Source organism: Carassius auratus, chromosome 30 (genome assembly GCF_003368295.1).
Source record: "Carassius auratus strain Wakin chromosome 30, ASM336829v1, whole genome shotgun sequence".
Taxonomy (NCBI): Eukaryota; Metazoa; Chordata; class Actinopteri; order Cypriniformes; family Cyprinidae; genus Carassius; species Carassius auratus.
The window spans coordinates 2879613-2898793 of NC_039272.1; the positions used below are offsets into that span (position 1 = coordinate 2879613).

Consider the following 19181-nt stretch of genomic DNA (forward strand, 5'->3'; position numbering starts at 1 on the left):
ACATTTGTCATCATTTTCTTGGAGATATGCATCATGGTTTCTTTGTATTTGAACATCTAAAACCATCCAGTGTGTGTCCATCTAAAATAGACACAAAACTGTTCCTGTCATCATAAATGACAGGAACAAATCTGCTTCTGACATGAAAAGGAAGTTCAAGCAGCAAGGAGGAAGAGGCAAGGCTACTTACATATACATGAGCTTTCCTCTTTATTAAACGTTTACAAATGAGCAAATCACTGTACACAAAGCTCCAGGGAAAGCACATTTATCTGCCTTAGAAAAAATTACAAAACAAAATACAACAGAAATGCAAACCATAATACTTGAAGACACATAACATCACACTGTTGTTGTTCATTTGTTCAATAGAGACGTTTTCTTCTTCTCAGTGGCAAACCCAGTGTTTAACACGTTTGAGTGGGTTTAACATTTCTGTTTTTACTTAAATGGTCATGAATAAATCGCCAGACACATACAGCACAACTTCACCCCACATTCAGTTTCTATCTGACACCTCATTAGACAGTTGCTAACATTAGTAAACTTTCTAAGAAGGATAATGTGTCGTGGCTGTGTTTGCGAAAAACAGAAGTGAGGCAGCGAAAAACGTCTAAAACATTGTAATGAACAATGATAGGCTAGTCCCGATGCAATAGCACTAGTCCAGGGAGTAAAATACAGCTTTTTTTGGTTGGATTACCCTAGTGGAATTCGAATGCAGGTAATAAATATCACGTTATTTTGGTTACGGCAACTCAACAGCGTAAAAGTAGCCCGCCACACACATTCCCAAAAACACTGGGGGAGAAAACGGATATTTGGCGCCCTCTGGTGGCTATGAATGGCACGCGCAGGATTCTAGAGATCTGGCATGTATCTAACTTGCTCAACCTCTTAACATACCAACACAGAAACAAGAGCTAAATATTTAACACGCATTGTAGACTTTGATAAATGTGCGTCGTTAAAAAATGTTATGGTCACCGCACTCAAACGCATGTCTCTCCTGACATCAGTGGTTGGCCAGCAACATGACTGGTTTATAACTCTCTCTGTTGATTATAAAACATTGCAATTGCTCTTTTCACATCTGGAATTCAGCACAGGGGCCTATACACACAGAGCACTGAGTGGCTTAGAGGACCATTCACATATAGTAAAGAATAAGAATAGAATCATCTCTACATCAAATAAATATACAGTATATATTCTTATATTCCAATATAATGTAAGCAATTCTCTCTATAAAATCAGGACATTGAGCTGAACTAAAAAGGTACAATGATACAAACTCATAATGTATTAAATATCTTTAAGCACCACTTAACACTTAAGTTTTGTTTATGGAATTGAAAAAAATAAATTAAAAACATTCATTGATGGTGGATGGTGAAAACACAAAGGGTTAAACATTTAAACACATGGATTTATGGTCATAATTCTTCAGCTGTGACGCTGTGTTTATTATTGTTATGTCACTGCTCTGTGCTTCACTTGAGATAGTATGGCTTGAGCTGTCCATCAAGATCATATACATAAACAAAAGCAAGACAAAAATTAGTAAGGTAGTAATAAGCTGCCTATTTATCCTTCAAGACCTGTGGGCATCTAAGAAAACATGCTAAATAAGATTTAAAAACAAAAGGGTAAAAATATGAATTGCCCATCAGTTCATCAGCATTGTCAAATACACACAGGTCTGAAAGTATAGCTCATGGATCTTTATTGTTGTATGGCAGTGGACTGTTTGTACAGATTGTGAACTTGAGCCTGTTAACACTTCTCTTTTTAAAGCTGCTCGATGACACCCATTAAGGTTTCATTTTCTTAAAATATTGTTTATGGCACAGGTGTTCATGACAGCACATATTAGAGGGGAACAAAATACCTTAAACAGAACACACTGTAGTTCTGACCCTCTTTTGGTTGAGTTTACACTGCAGATGATGGTAAAAACAAAACTGATGAAATACAGATATAAAATAAAAGAGACACTGTCTCATGCAGTGAAAATGGTACAAAACTGAATAAATTCAAAACCAACAGTCAGTGAGATTTTATGGTCCACCCTGATCCTTCCCCTTTAGCATGTAACAGATCACAAACACGCACCAAAACAACACACACACACACACACACACACACACACACACAAAGCTTGACTAAGATCAGCTTGTAACTGCTTAGTGACAACAGAACATTAAAATAAAACTAAAAATGATAAAAGTATGATTTAGACCACAAACAGTAATTCTTAAATTCAGTGCGTTTTGTCACATCTCCAAATGGTCACGGAGTAACAATTATTATTAACTACTGACAATGTAATTCTTATTAAAGTTACTTCCTATTTGTTTGGCTTACAGGGACCGTTTCTTTGTAATAAACTTCAAATTCTAGTCTGATGTGAAATAAAATTCCTCTCAAACGCTGAATATTGAGATCTGAATACAGTCTCACAGCTGAACTGTAACAGTCACCACTGACGGGGCTGAAGCACACATTTAATAGCAATGACCACAATTCTCTTAAATATATGTGACATAAACCTCAAAACCCAAGAACATGAAAACAAATATGAATACGGCACTATGCAGTGGAAATACAATCTTTTTTGAGACTATGATGGAATATGGAAACAAAGACTAGCCTGAGGTTGAAATGACAGTGTGATGAGCAGTGCATTAAAACAAAATAAAACATAACGAACACTATAAAATATTCAGACCATCTATAGGCACACAAGTGGAATCGGACAGCTCGAAGAAACTGTAACAACGACGTCATCTTAATATATATAATATTCTTTTGTGGTGTAAGAGATAAACATGAAACATTCACAAAAATAAAATAAGCAAAAACACTGAATTGTACACACACAGAAAATGGAATGACCCAAGGTTGTGGTTCAGTTCTCCGTTGTTTCCCTCCTTGTGTTCCTCATCTCATCTCATCTCATCTCCCGTGGTCCGGAAAGCTAGGCTGCTGCTTCCAGGGCAGGGAGCAGGCCTTTCTCTGTCAGATGAGCCTTGAGCGAGTTAAAGATGTGCAGCTGTTGGTCTGGTCTCAAAGCAAGAAGCTGCTGGATGACTTTAGAAGGGTTTGGCCCTCTAAAAACGAAAGGAAATATTAAACCATAGTGTTTTATGCTCTAGACACACTCTTTTACATTAGTCTTTTAATATTAGTGACTAATTAAATCTCATATGCATTCAACCCACACCACGACATGGTTCATGTATTGTATACACTACCATTCAAAGGTTTGGGGTCATCAGAAAGGATGCATTCAATTGATAAAAACATACCGTAAACATTGTTACAGGAAAAAAAAAAAAACTTTTTAGAATTTTCTATTCATCAAAGAAAAAAAGTATCACCGTTTCCACAAAACATATGATGCACAGCACAACTGTTTTCACATTATCTTGAGCATGATTTCTGAAGGATCATGATGTGACCCTAAAAGCTGGAGTGATGATGCTGAAAATTCAGCTGTCGCCACAAACATAATATATAGTAAAATAATAAATTGGTTTTGTAAAAAGTAGTAGTAGTAAATAGTAAATGCAGCTTTGGTAAGGATAAGATACTTGCACAGGTAGTTTAAAGTTATTTTAATCACCGTTCTATATTAATGCGCTGCTTTAGTTTATGCATCCCACGACACAAATTGATGCTTTAATTTATGCAAGAAAGATGATCACAGATTGCGCTGCGCACACACATAAATTTGTTGTCAGTAGTTCCCTACAATTTTTATTAATAAAATAGCCTAGATACTAGATCGCTACATACTGTAATAGTTCTCAACGAGGTGTAAAATCGCTGTTTTTGAAGTAATTCATTGTTTGTAGAGAGACACACAGATGCAGCACACAGGTAATGCACACACAACTGTCATCTCTCTTTCTCTTTCTCTCAAACGATAATTAATTGAAATAAATGCTATAACCAACCCCAAACTTTTGAATAGTTATGTATGTTACAACTCTGGTCAGAAGTCAATTACAACCCACACATAACAGTATCAGAAATTGATTAATAACAGTCTTACCTTATAAAGCTGGCGATGTAAACATTTACAAATGTGGCCATGAGGTACTGACAGTCGAAACGATCCATGATTCCTCCATGACCTGGAATGGTGTTTGCAAAGTCCTGCAGTGATGGACATCAGAGAGACAGTGTGAGAAGAGAGTAAAACACAGGACTGGAAACTCTTCTGAAGCTCTGTGCCACAGCTAAATGAGTCTTTCACTGTTACTGCATAGACAGACAAATTAAGCTGCCTTGTGGTGAAGAATGCTGTAGGTAATAGTGAAACCAAGACTGAAGCAATTTTCTTTTTAGATCTGATGATCTGTGGGTGCTTAAATTACACCCACCTTGATTTTGAAGGCCCTTTTGAAGCCACTGGCGAAAAACCCTCCAAAAGGTCCCATGATGGAGGCAAATGCTGACAAGGCAATGCTGTGGATCTGGAATGGGTATAACTTCACTGTGGTCTAAGAGGAAAATGAGAAAGAGATGGAAGCGTGTAAAAAAAAAAAACTGTGTTAATCTGTATGCAACTTCAAAATACATCAAATGTAATCTTATATTTTATTCAAGATTCTGCTTAAAAATTGTGGTCCAAAAACAATCGCCCTCAATAAAACACAGAGTCAAGCAGAGCTGTGACAGATTCACAGAAAGTGGGAAGTCAGCAGATGGCTGTGTCTGAGTAACTGGTAAACACAGACACAAAGATCAGAAGAAGAACAAAAAGAGAAAGAGAAGGAGTGGACACACGGAGTGAGAGACATGAGGAGTGAGTGTCTAACAGATGGTGTGTGTGTGTGTGTGTGTGTGTGTGTGTTTTACCCAGCCCGTGATGGACTGCAGGACAGGCGGCAGACCGTAGTCCTGAAGCTGGAAGAGCTCAGATGGCTCACAGTATACTGTGAAACTGTTGGAGTCATTGTTAAACTCCACAGGACACACAAAGAAGCGGTAACCTGACATCACGTAGGACAGCTGGAGAAGGGACCAAACGTGATTTGTTAACATTCTGTTACATCAAATTAACTTTGAAAAGAACTAATCAGCCCCTTCCAAGGTGTCAATCAAGGCAATTCTTATTCTTACGTCACCAAGGTTCCCAAATCTACATAAAAATGGTCAGAAAAGAGCTGACGGAGAACAGGAAGTGGGTTATTAATACTCACTAGGATTCCAAAAACAACAGTGGAGAAGAAGCCACCGATAAACCCCTCCCACGTCTTCTTAGGAGACAACTGTAGAGAAAATTCAGCATTAAGAGAACTACTAAAAATACACAACATTACACAGAAGCCACATGAAGTAGTTAGACACTCAAAAAAGTATGAACGTTATTACATTAGACAAAACAAGCAACTGCTTTTAAATTTAAAGAGAGATAGCACAAGTACAGTTTTTCAAGCTAAATATTTTACAAAAAGAAGATAATTTATTAGTTAATTTTTACATCATAAAACAGCAGATTTGCAGATTAAACTTAACTATGTAGGCACTCTATGATTGTCAAACATTAGTGGATAGTTTATAGTGATAAATATAACAGAACATCCAATAAAACACCGGTTGATTAAAAACAATTGCTAAAATTATGAGTAAGCAACTTTACCACACTGCTGTTCAAACGTGGATAACAGAAATTTTAAATAAATTAAAAAATTCAGTTTATTTAGGCGATGCATTGAATGAATCAAAAATGAAAAATGTATTTCAAATAAACACTTATTTTACTAGCATAAAAGAAGCTTGTGAAAAAAAGTATCACAGTTTCCACAAAAACACAGTATTAAGCTGCACAATTGTTTAAGAAAAATTCAGAAATGCTGATTTTTGCATCAAACTGGACTGGAATAATTTCGGAAAGCTCATGCGACATTGAAGCCTGGAGTAATGGCTGAAAATAAAGCTTTGACGTCAGGAATTGATTACATTATAAAATATCTTAGAACAGAAACCAATTATTTTAAATCATAACACATTTTTTTACTGTATTTTTGATTAAATAAATGCAGCCTTTGTGAGCATAAAATACTTATTTTAAAAACATTAAAACATCCTACTTCAAACTTCTAAATAGTAGTGTAAATACTATACCGCCATTTCATTATATTTTACATGAAATAGTATGTGATTTTTAAAATACTATTTAACTGGAGTGTTAAAAACACAAACCTTGATGAGAGGGGTGCGACCGAAAAAGAAGCCAAACATGTAAGCCATGATGTCATTACAGATAACACAGGAGATGGGCACAATAAACCTGCGCACACAGAAACAGATTCTCTTATTCAAACAGATCACCTACAACAGAAAACCAACCGTTCTGTATCTAACATTGTGGAATGACACTGGATTGAAAAGTTCAAATGTGTAAATGTCATAAGGGTTTTGATAGTGGTACGCAGGAGGCTTCATCTTACCAGATCATCCCCTCAAACAGGTTATGAATGATTAAGTGGGACTGAGTCACCACAATCAGCAAGGTCACATGAGTCCAGCCGAACTGGGGAGAGAGACAGACGGGATGAATAACTCTTTTCAGTTCAAATCTGAGACAAAAGACAGTGCCCTGATACGGAAAAGACAGGAAACGTGTAGGGTCTGTGTCCAAGTGCCATGAAAACATGTAGAATGTCAAACCTGCGTGTGTGTGTGTGTGTGTGTGTGTGTGTGTACGTACAAAAAACACAAATGACATTTGACTTGTTCTATAGACTAAACACACTCACCATGTAGAACTGCAGGCGATAGTGTTTTTTCACCAGGCTCAGAACAAACATGCAGAACCCTGGAAAACACACACACACACACACATCTGGTAAAACAGACAGTTCCACCAATGCCATCACCACATGTCTATGGGACTATTTTAGGCCAGGCACACCGGCACTAATTATATCCTGTTTGTCAGGAACCAGCCGGTGGCCAAAAAATCCTGACCAAGCCAAATCAAACACAATAAAAAGACCATCTGAAACGACATAATCTGCAGGACATGGAAGGTTTATACATTATTGAACAGTCTGCCAGACAAACTGACAACACATGATATTGTTTTATGACTGATGACTTTGTTTAACTTTACACCAATAAACACTGTTGTTCCACTTTATAAAAAGAGATCACTGATGTATTAAATAGACATGTTTCCATTCCAGCTGTCATAAATGTAATGTGTACACTAGCCGTACTACACAAAAATTGTTACGAATACAAATAATTAATTAAGTAGTCCTAATATAGCAAGGAACTTGTCTGTATGTCTTACTTCTGAACCATACATAAATGACAAGATATGATTATCAATTTTTTTTTCATTTGAATTGATAACAATCATTTTAGTTGATACTGATTGTGCTCTTCTTATTGTATTCAGGTGCCATATTTTGACCACACTGCCTATTGTTACATATTGTGGTTTGGTGTGTCAATATATATTAAACATAAACCATTTTTCTTTTCTTTGTACTTCCTTTTTTCTTGTTTTGATGAGCATTATTTAAATGCCTGTTTGAATTGTTGTGAAAAAATGAAACAAGAAACATTTTGACTTGTTGCTTCTCATTTAGCCTCTAAAGAAATCTGCTGTATCGCATCTTTTGAAAGAGAAAATGAGCGAGGAGTGCACAGACAGGCAGAAAGCCTAACCACATCCTGGACGACATTAACTTCACACTTACGAAAAAAGCAACACCCCAAAAAACTAAAATCATTACGACTGCATTTCAACTGTTAAAATAAATTACATTTTGAAGACTGCATCCAATTCGGTGGGGAAAAGTTGTTGTTGGCCTCAGCAGTAACCGTGAGAACTATTAGTTCCCAAAAGCCTTAAAGCTTTAGTTCACCCCAAAAAAGAAAATTAGCTTGTTTTTTACTCTCCGTAAAACAATCCTAGGTTTATATGTTTTTCTTCTTTCAAACAAATCCAATCAGACTTATATCCTGGCTCTTCGTTGTACCGGGCAGGTGTTTCTATTCAACAGTCTTGTTAAATAAAGTGCATGCATCCCTAATAAAATGTGCCTCACATGAACCCTGGGGGGGTGAACGAAGGACTTCGAATCCATGCATTTTTATCAGAAAAATATCCATATTTCAAATGTAACAAACACTTTTCTTTCACTTCTGCAGACTGTCATATGCAGAAACAGTTCTGGCGAATGACGTAGGACGTCTCCATTGCCAGATTATTGACGAATGTGGAGAGAGAACAAAACAAAACGCCGGTCATGATTTAGAAGCACAAAACGAGGATTTGTAAAGAAAAATGTTGGAGGATTTCAATAGGAGACTGGTTTTCCTTTGCTAAAGTAAGAAAATGTTGCTTCCTTAAACTTGTGAGACTTGCATATCGAACGCTTTTGCATACGACACTCAACAGAAGTGAGAGAAAAGTGTTTGTTACATTTGAAATATGGATATTTTTCTTACAAAAATGAAGGAGGCCTTCATTCACCCCCCGGAGTCATATGAGGCACATTTTATTATGGATGCTCACTCTTTATTTAACATGTTTTGGACTGTTGAACAGAAACACCCGCCCACTACAATGATAGAGTTTAGAAGAGCCAGAACAATTTTTAATACATCTCTGATTGGATTCGTCTGAAAGAAGAAAGTCAAATACTCCTAGCACGCTTTGAGGGTGAGTAAAATCATTTTTGGGTGAACTAATCCATTAAAACCAAAAACATCAATGGCAAATAAAGTGGCATGCATGTAGGAAAGACAAGGTCCTAACCTGTGAGGTACAGGGCAAAGGAAATGAAGCGGTGGTATTTGCTGAGGATGCGTAGAGAATCCTCCCTCTCCACCAGTGTGGAGAAATAATCTGCCACCGTTTCACCATAGAAGAAGTAGTTCACACACAACAGGAAGTACCTGACAAAAACCGTTTAAACTGGAAGTCAGACATTATTGTGACAAAGTCCTTTCACATCCATTCATTAATCAAAGTGCTTCTAACGGTCGCCAAAGTAATTATAATGGCTCAAGTTGTTAGCAATAGGAAATGTAGGAAATGGTGAGACTAGGATTATGACCAGATGAAAGAACGGTATGTTAGGCTACACAGAAGGACTAATGTAAAGAAATGGTTCTACTTACACCTGATTTGCTATATATCTAATTTACAAAAACCTAAAAACAAGTTCAAAGAAAGGTTCACCAGTTGAAAAATGGCAAATCAAGAAATGTCATACTTTGCACAAAAGGAAAATAATGAAGATATTTTGCTTTAAGAAACTAAAGCCTGTATTTAGATTTTTTTTTAGACTTAATTTATATATATAACTATATATGAGGGGAGCCCAATCCTGTTCCTGGATATCAGTCCTCATGCAAAGTTAAGCTCCAACTGAAATATTATCTAATTTTATTCATCAAATTGATTCATAGTTATTTTTTTAATTTGGACATGAAAACATGGCATTTCTTCATAAAAGTTTTTCAAAAACATACTGAAATTTGGCATCAAGAGACCTGATTTTTGCTCATTTTCCCATGTTGTTCCAAACCCGTAAGAACACAAATTAAGATAACTTTGATGAAATCCGAGTGCTTTCTGACTCTGCATAGTCAGCAACACAACTACCACATTCAAGACTCAGAAAGGTAGATGTTAGGAAAGGACATTTTTAAATAGTCCATGTGACCTCAGTGGTTGAACTTACATTTTATGAAGTTACTTTTTGTGCACAAAGAAAACTTAAATAACTTTATTCAACAACTTCTTGTATTCTTCACTTATATTTTATAAAAAAATATCTTAATATGTGTTCTGAAGATGAACGAAGGTTTTATGCGTTTGGAACAACATGACAGTAATTGATGACAGAATTTTATTTTGTGGGTGAACTATCCCTTTAACTCAACACTGACTTCTTTAAATAGTATTCAGTGGGATTTCACATTGCCTTAACCTGGTGAATCTTTTCTTTCACATTTGAAACAAACTACACTAGTTTGACTGTGGTCTAAACCAGAGTGGATTTCCATACCTCTATACAGCTGGTGATAGAATATATAGCTGGATGAATAAACAAGTACAGCATTTACTATTTTCTACACAGAAAATGGAAAAATTGTAAGACATCAAGCCATATTATGATAAGATGTAGTGTTGTCACGGTACCAAAATTTCAGTATTCGGCACCGATACCAGTGAAAATCCACGGATCTCGGTACCAATGCAAAACACAAAAATATGCTAATTAGAAGAAAAAAATTATCACTAAAAATAAAACCAATGCCGTTCTTTATAATTATTACAATTGTGTTAAGTAATATAATTATGAAAAACAGTAAACTATTTTCACCCAAATTTAATTTGTCTTTTAATTAATGAAGTTTAAACTCATTTTATTTTTTGGTAAATAAAGGGGATTTGCTATTAAAATTAAAACATGGAAGAAATATTGTATGATTTATTTCGTTAAAAAATTGTATTAATTTTTTCGACAGTAGTAGCAGTATCACATACATTCTACTAAATAACAGTAATATTTCTAGCACAATGCCTTTATGTAAAAATGAACTTATTTTGATGGGTTGCTGTGAATATCTTTAAACTGACACTGGTTTTACTCAAATGAAACAGTAAAATGCTTGTGAAGTGACTCAGAACAGTTCTGGTGATGTAGTTTATGTATTATGTCCTCATTGAGACGGCAGATGCTGAAATTACTGCAAGCGTCACACACTTCAGTCTATGTAGTACATAAACCATTCATTCATTCACACAGAGACGCGCAGAACAAGCAGGATTCAGATTTCAACCAACTTTTGCGTCTTAACATTTACAGATACTGGTCCATATGGAGATTTGATTTGATTAATTTATGCTAACTTTGACATATTCTGTGACTGTCCATATTAAAATGTACGTTTAATTTTCATGACTGGAAATTGAGCTGCTTTGCGGAAATCATAGCGCTGTATGCGTCAAGAACCGTGTTGACCGGGTACTTTGTGCCACCGGTATTTAAAGAAACCTGGTACCGTGACATTTTCAATTTTTTTTTACCGACTTGGTACCGAAATACCGGGTCTTTTGACAACACTAATAAGATGAAAGTGATGATGATGCCCTCTTATTACAGGTAGTGCACAGTGGGAGAGAGAGACAGAGAGAGATCTGGGGGGACAGATAATGAGAAAAGGGAGAGAGGGAGAGACAATGAAGTGTGAGAATTAAGGTGGCAGGTGCGTGTCGCGGTCTCACCAGCTTAGTGTTCTGAACCAGGGCAGGTGGTAAGAGTGATAGACGCTGTAACCAATTGTGATGATCTCATGGAAACACTTGATCTGAACACACAGCACCTGTGGAAGACACACAGAGGACAAAAATAAAAACAAATTTACAGGCAGCCAACTAGTTCCACTCTGAAGTGCTATTTATTTCTAGCTGTATTTTAAAGATTGCATCCTGTGTTTTTACTGCTCTAACTGGAAGTCAATAAAGCTTTCTCAATCTTTAAATGTCATGATATAGCAAGACCACATCAGTTATCAGAACATTTTCAGAATTAATCACCATTATGGAAATATATTGTCAGTTCAATCTTATAATTAATTTTGGACACTCTTCCACTATTTTGGGATTTTAGATTACGTAACACCAACTAGTGCTAAAATAGTTGTAAAATTAGCGCACGGTAGTATTACTTAAGAATTATTTATAAATTACTATTGTTTTAAATAATATTTTTTGTAGCAATTTTGTTAGATGTATTTGTAAATTTCTATTTAGCTTTAAAAAATATATTTTTTTCAGTTTTTGTTTGAGTAAATGTAGGACTTCTATACATTTCTATATCTATATTATTGATTCAAATTCAGCATCACAGCGTAACACTGTTTGACTAACTATTGAGTGAGTAATGCATTTTTTTTTTACATGATAGTATGGATTTTTAATATTGTTAGCAGTTGTAACATGAAAATAATTCTAGGCTATAATATCTGAAAGAGTCAGATTATGGAGCAAAGTAGACACTGATTATTCAGACACTACAATGTGGTCTCATGAATATATCTGTAGGCCTGCCTGAACATTACCAATTAGTAACAATGTTTAATAATGTCAACAGAATAAAAAACAACACATCAGTACTCATCAGTCATGTGAAAAAGCAACAAAGAGACAGAAACCAGCCTGTGATTTTCTAATGATACTGAAGGCATTGATTATCAAACTCAGGTCTGTTTGATTAGTGTTAGAGCTAAACTCATGAGCCAGATTCGAGGATCGCTGATCTAGAAGATATTTTTAGTCTTAAGCATTGTTCACATTCTGCTAATTTACACCTGCATGCCTGTTTAACCTAACTTAAGATACACTAAGTTTGATCCTACACCAGAAAAACGAACTATCTAATGCTTACAAGAATAAGCTATATCCTGAAATATAATTGGAAGTACAATTAGCATCAAGCTACACTTGAAAATGTAATTATTAAAGAATTTGCTTACCCACTTTAAACCATCATCCAGTGCTTGTAATAACTTCTGATTGTGATTTATAGTGGATTTTGATTCAATAATAAGCAGACACATGCACTCTTTGTATGTTTAATAATGCAACACGTTTAATATTTGTCATAAACATCCTTTATTGCATCCATGAGCTGTACACAACACAAAGAAAATATATAGTCATAATCATATGTCTGTCAGCTTTCATATTTCATGTGCAGAAAAATGTTTCACTTGATTTATATTTTTAGACTAGAGCGTGGACGTGCTGTGACTCATAACACTCGCATGTATAATAAAACGGTCGGTGCTCTACAGATCACATGATTCAGTGGAGAATTATTAGAAATGTTATTCTGTATAAAGAACACATGAGAATAAATCTTTTTTTCAAATACCAACAATAACGAGAACTCAGCATCCACTCTCTATACTTGTCTTCAGCGTTTGTTTAGAAACAGCGCCACCATTCTCTCCCTTTTGTGCAACAGCATTTGCTCCGGTCACATGATCCTAGCTCAAATCTTATTGGATGCCCCTATTTTTACACTTTGCGAAACTGGAAAGATTTCAACACAACAGACAACACAAAAAAGCATTCACATTTTCAGTATATGAATGTTTGTGGTCTGTGTGGAAGCACCCATAGGAATCTATTGTTTTATTCCAGTGTGTCATTGCGTACAAATTCGCTTAGCTTTTTCACGCTCAGTGTGGAAAGACCTTTAAGTGTAAATGTCTGTTGGTGTTTACAACAACAGCAAGAGAAAATACTCACAATCATCATCAGCACCATCGGGCCGAGATAAATAATGATGAAGAAGAAGGAGATCATAGCCAGCGTGAGGATGCCCCTCACCCACCAGTTCTTCCATCTGCAGGAAAGACAGACACATTAACACAAAGCATATTGAGTGGAAATATAATCTTCCTAAAGCGAGGACTTAAAGCTCCGGTGGCCTTTTTACTGAATGAATCATCTGGTGTTCACAGCAACATGCCGATAATCTGCTCTGGGCGCTTTATACACACTTTTCATCTCACGTCACATGCAGGTGTGTTCTACTTTACTAAAGAGTCATTTTAATCGTAGATTTCGAGATGCTTACCGCGAGGAGAGGCCAGAGAGGGCTTTGTTGAGAACCTCTGGTGTGTCATCAGCAGAAACAGGAACCTCAGGGACCCCAGAGTCTGACTTGGTCTCATTGTCCGAGGCTCCGTCTCTCTCCTTTCCCTCGGTTTCAGAGCCCTGGAGACAGTTGGAGAGAAAAATAAATACAAAAGAAATTAATCTACAGTTTACTGTTAGTTCATTTGCAAAGAATTCTGAACACTACTTACCCTACTGTTAAAATTTTGGGATCAGTGGGTTTGGGAATCCAAAATCAATTAGAATGCTTAAGGTCAGGAAGTGGATACTTGTAAAAAATAAAAATAGGTTGCTGTGTGCTTTATTTTTTAAAAAACACTGATTCATCTAGTAATGAAACAAGTAAATCTTGATTGGATCAATGAATTATTAATAAATTCAACAATCTCATGAAATTCATAAATTCCATGAGATTGTTTATTTGTCTTATATTTTTTCTTCAGAACCACAACGTCCATTTAAAAAAAAAAAAAAAAAAAAAAAAAAAACTCAATTTATTCAGAATTGTTCAGCTTTATTTTACACAAAAACTGCTCTTTATCAAGTCCAGTTTTTATGTAGCTGGCTGATTTTAGTTCATGGTATTCAGCAGAAACAATTAAAATAGTTTACCAAAAATAGACAAAATAAAGTGTCTTCATTTTTATTTTATTTTTACCAAATTTAAATTGAAACTGGGAATCAATAAAAATGGGAACTGGTCAAATTCAAATGACACCCAACCCTAGGAATCAGTAAGTTTATTTAAAATAATAAATGAATACTTATTATTAGCAAGAATGCAAAAAAAATAATCAAGTGACAGAAAATAAAATGCGGTTCTTTTCATCAAAATAATCCAGGAAATTTTTTTTATCAGGATTTCAACAGAAAATATTGAGCAGCACAACTGTTTTCACCATTGATACTGATGTGAAATGTTTCTGAGCTCCACATCAGCATATCAGAATGAATTCTGAAGGATCATGTGACACACAAGATTACAGTAATGATGCTGGAAATTCAGCTTTGCCTTCAAGGGAATAAATAACACTTTAAAACATGAAAATAGAAAGGACATATTTTAAATTGCACTCTTATTTCACAACACTACTGTTTTTTTGCTGTATTTCGGAGCAAATAAATGCAGCCTTGGACCATCTGTATCTAACAGGCCTGTGCGTTACAATTACAAACGACCTGCCTTCATCCCCAGAGCAACAGCCTGTCTTCATCAGCTGGTGCCGTCGAGCTGTTATGATCGCTCCAGAAACCTCTTTCTATCCATCTGACATGCATAATCTGGATCTGATTACGACAAGAAACCCTGAAGCTAACGTACATTTACAGCCGACACTTATTTGACAGCAAGAGCTATAGAAAGATCCAGGGTTTCCATGCAAGATGCCAGAGTTAAAAATACCCTCCCTCGCACCTCCCACCTCCCACCTCCTGCTCCCCTGTCTCTCAAATGCTCTGCAGACCGAAAATAGCTCATGAGGAACTGAAGACATCCAACTCTTCCTAAGAGAGACATTTTCAGTCTTCCTGCCAGATCTGAACCCACACTCAGGGTATGAGCAACACGCTGAAACTGGAGGACGCCAGCGGTAGCCATCTGGAAACATGGAATTCCCCGACAAACATAACATCAATGACAGTCTACAAAAGAGATGAGTGATGTCAGCGTGTGTTAAATTTGTCACATTCATTAAAAATGTAACGTCTGACAGTATTTGGTGTTCAGGCAGGGAAAACTTTGTACCAAATCTCCAACATTTGTATACGATTGTCACATTTCGCCCCTAGTGGAAGTTGCAGCAAGCTTTTAAAATGGTCATGTGAATGAATGATGAATGCATGAATATATACACAGTTTTGGCAAGTAACTAGTTACATGTAACGGAATTATGTAATTTAATTACAAAATAAATATAACTGTAATTTGATTCAGTCAAAAGAATTATAATTAAATGAAATTGCAAACATTTAATTGATTTCTTTCCCAAAATGCAGACGTCTGTAAAATATGAGATAATCAATGTTTCAGTAATATTTCATTTTTTTAATTATCATTGGTTGTATGGATGATTTTAAACAGTATCTTGTAATGATTTCAAATCTGTATTTACCCTCAGAATAATCTCAAAGTAAAAAAGAGGTGCTAAAGTCTGATTTTGTGGTGGCTGTGCTTCACATTTTAATTTTTATAACCTTAATTTAAGTGATGAAGGATTGTCTGAAAGTCTGACAGTAATCAGTGTTGAGTACTACTGTTGAAAATGTTCATTAGAAAGTTAGAAAAGTAATAAAAAAAAAGTAATCAATTGCAATCACTACTTTATTAAAGTAATTTAAATAGGTACATTACATTTAAAATATTGTTAACGTGTGCATTTCCAAAGTAACCTTCCCAACACTGTATATCCACACAGAGCAAACAAGAAAAACCTCCCTAGACAAACATTTACAGTAGGATGGACTGTAGTAAGGACCTCAGAGATGTTCATGGCAGTCTCGTAGAATACCACAAGTAATGTTACTTGGTCAGCTGTAATTTACCTAACTTTATCCGGTACAAGAGAGCCACTGTCCTGCAAAGTTTAGCCAGAGATTGTCTCATTATTGGGAGATATGAGGGTCACTTTAGATAGAAGTATGTGCAAATGAACGAAGAATTTGACTAGTCCTGAACGCCTTTGAGATGGACTGAAACAACAACTGACAAGAGGTTAACTATTATAGCAGCAAATTAAATATTAACACCAATAGTTTTGAAAACAAGCAGGTTTGGGTGAGATGTCCACATACTTTTGGCCATTCACAGTACTTTATCCTAAACTCAACAGGGACACAGTGTCTTTCTCTATTTCATTACAATGACACAGTTAAGTCTAATGTAATAAACTCAGCAGGCCTCTCTCGCCTCTCGAATGAATTCTTAAAATTCTTAAACTCTCGCAGCAACACATATAGAAATCTGTGTAATGTCTAATAACAGGAGGTGAGTAAATGATGACGAGTTTTAATTTTTGAGAAAATATCCCTTTTACATGAATCAGGTATGACTGCATTTCATTAAAGAAAGAAAATCTGACATGGCAAGTGAGACTATAGTTTATTGGTTTGTTTTTCTCAGAGAAACAGGAGATAAATAAAACAAATCTGATATGTGATGCCTTCATTCAATCAATTTGCAATGCACAAAAATGACAAAACCTATATACAAAATTATATTTTACTGTCAAATATGTCAGATTATAGACGCCAAATAAATTGCTAACTTTCATTCTGACTTTAAATACCAAATATACAGACAATAGACTGAAAAAAATAATAATAATAAATGGTTCAAGTCATAACATGACCATATTCAGTTCATTTGCCTGAAGGCTGATTTGCAATTGAAGGCAGCACAAGGTTTCATTTGCACGATGATCAAGTATTAGGTCTTTGAGTTTCATATGAAAAATGAAACTATTTGGCATAATGTGGACACTGTCATTACACTAGCAGTCATAGCTACACTTACACATGCTTGGGTTATTCTTTCATCACTCCAGCATGCTGGCCGCACTACAGATCGAAGAGGCTGTGCTGCTTATTTCTTCTTTTTTTTTCTTCTTCTTATATATATATATATATATATATATATATATATATAATACAAACATAAACAGAGCATGCAGAAGGAAGTCATAGACTGATCCGCAAATATTTGCTATCAACTTAGTATTACTCATTCAAGTGATCTTACTGTAAGGTTAAGCCCATGCCAACAAGTCAAGACACCTGCCACATGAATGTTGACTCACCCATCCACCCAAGTCTCTCTCAGTCTCCATGTTTTATCTTTTTTAATATCACAACATGAAGTCCATGCACTCCAGAAATCCTCAAACTCTGCTGAAAGCACGGCTGGTCGTTAAGAGTTTAACCTCACTGTCCTAAACTGAACAGAGCAGGGATTGTTCATGCCACTTAACTTTATTTCAGAAACATGGCAACTGCTAGAAATACAATGAGGCCTTATAGTGTTTTGTTGGGACACACTGAAGAAACCTTTAGTACATAAGAAGAAGTACAGGAAGAACATCAGAGCCCTGATGATGCTCAGACTCTCTGTATCTGTTCTATAGAGAAAACACAATCATTTATCAAGCTAAATCATTATAAGCTGTTTCAGTGGTGTGAAAGGACACTTGCTGGCGAGAACCAGAAACACAACGACCTATAATCGATTTTTTTTCTCTCTCTCTCTTCATGTATGACAGCATGTAGTTAGCTCAAATGATAGCCGTGACAACATGCATCTCTCCACATCTCTTTCTTCATTCGTTACCTTATCCTCCAAGTTTTGATGCTGCGGTTCTTTATCCGTCGCTCCTCGGTGGCGTAATTCTGCCATGTTCGGCTCGATTTGTTGGAAATAAAGGCCTGATGAAGTAACAATCTTCGGGGATTGCTGTTCGTTTTCAATGATTGTTATTGGCACGAGAAAGGGAGCGAGTGCGCATGCGTGCGCTGAAAGAGAGAGGGCGGAGCAGTCTAAGGGGCGGAGCGACATCTAGTGGCCAAAGCTGAGAACACAGGGCAGACAGATCGATAGATGGACATTTATGGATTCTGTCTTTTAAAAGCAAATTGTGATTGTCAAAAGTAATATATTAATTAAGATTTTAAGGCAAAATCCTAGTTCGATTTTTTTTTTTAATTAAAAACTGTTAAGTAATGTAATATGTAATTAATCAGAACCTTCATTATTCATCATAACCTACAGTTTATTTCTAATTTTTATTTACGTTGTGTGACGCATTTCATCACAAGATGTTATATTTTAAGTTAAAAACATCTGACTGCTGCTTTTCACTGCTCAGTTATAAATATCAGATGAAACACTGCCATCTATTGGACATCCGTATAAACGGCATCTACAGGATCCTTACATGTATGTTCACATCACGAGAGATTCAACTGGTAAAATTCTCTTCATGAGGTAAGTTGCATGCAACGAGCAACGTCTTTTTCTAACACATGAAAGCTGTCTGTATATATTTTTCATTTATGGTTTATCTTATATTGAACATATAACGTATAGTGACAGAAAATGTAGACGAAGGTTAACCTTTAAGTGTTTTTTCCCCCTTATTAAAATGTTTTACCCTTAAAGAAGTGAATATATTTTAAAATCTGAATGTTTAACATCATAAACACTCAAATAAGATGTGGACTGTAGATATACCAGTAGCCTAACAACAACAGCCAGAGGCAGATAAACAAAAATTACTTATTGTTAAAAGGCCTACTGAAATATTAGAAACATTTAAAGAAGACAGCATAAAGTAATACAGACATTAACGGAAATAGGAACAAATACGACAGTTTTGTTATTGATCATTGTGTTGGAAATGTCAAATATTGTCAGTGTCTTGGATAAATAGATGTGAGGTGTTTTATGTACATATATTTATTGAATAGAAAACAGAATTTTATAGTGCATTAACTTATGACATAATGAAATATCTAATTA

General features: G+C 35.6%; 1 protein-coding gene across 1 annotated transcript; it reads right to left on the reverse strand.

Moving 5' to 3' along the window:
- Positions 1-1160: 1160 nt before the first annotated feature.
- LOC113048873 (phosphatidate cytidylyltransferase 2-like) lies at positions 1161-18179 on the reverse strand. The gene is made up of 13 exons (XM_026210792.1): positions 17994-18179; positions 13632-13771; positions 13301-13397; positions 11270-11367; positions 8789-8928; positions 6774-6832; positions 6465-6547; positions 6217-6304; positions 5214-5282; positions 4870-5022; positions 4392-4511; positions 4061-4164; positions 1161-3113 (listed from the first exon to the last, which is right to left on the reverse strand). The coding sequence occupies exons 1-13, from the start codon at positions 18057-18059 to the stop codon at positions 2981-2983; spliced, it is 1350 nt and encodes a 449-aa protein (XP_026066577.1). The 5' UTR covers positions 18060-18179; the 3' UTR covers positions 1161-2980.
- Positions 18180-19181: the final 1002 nt, after the last annotated feature.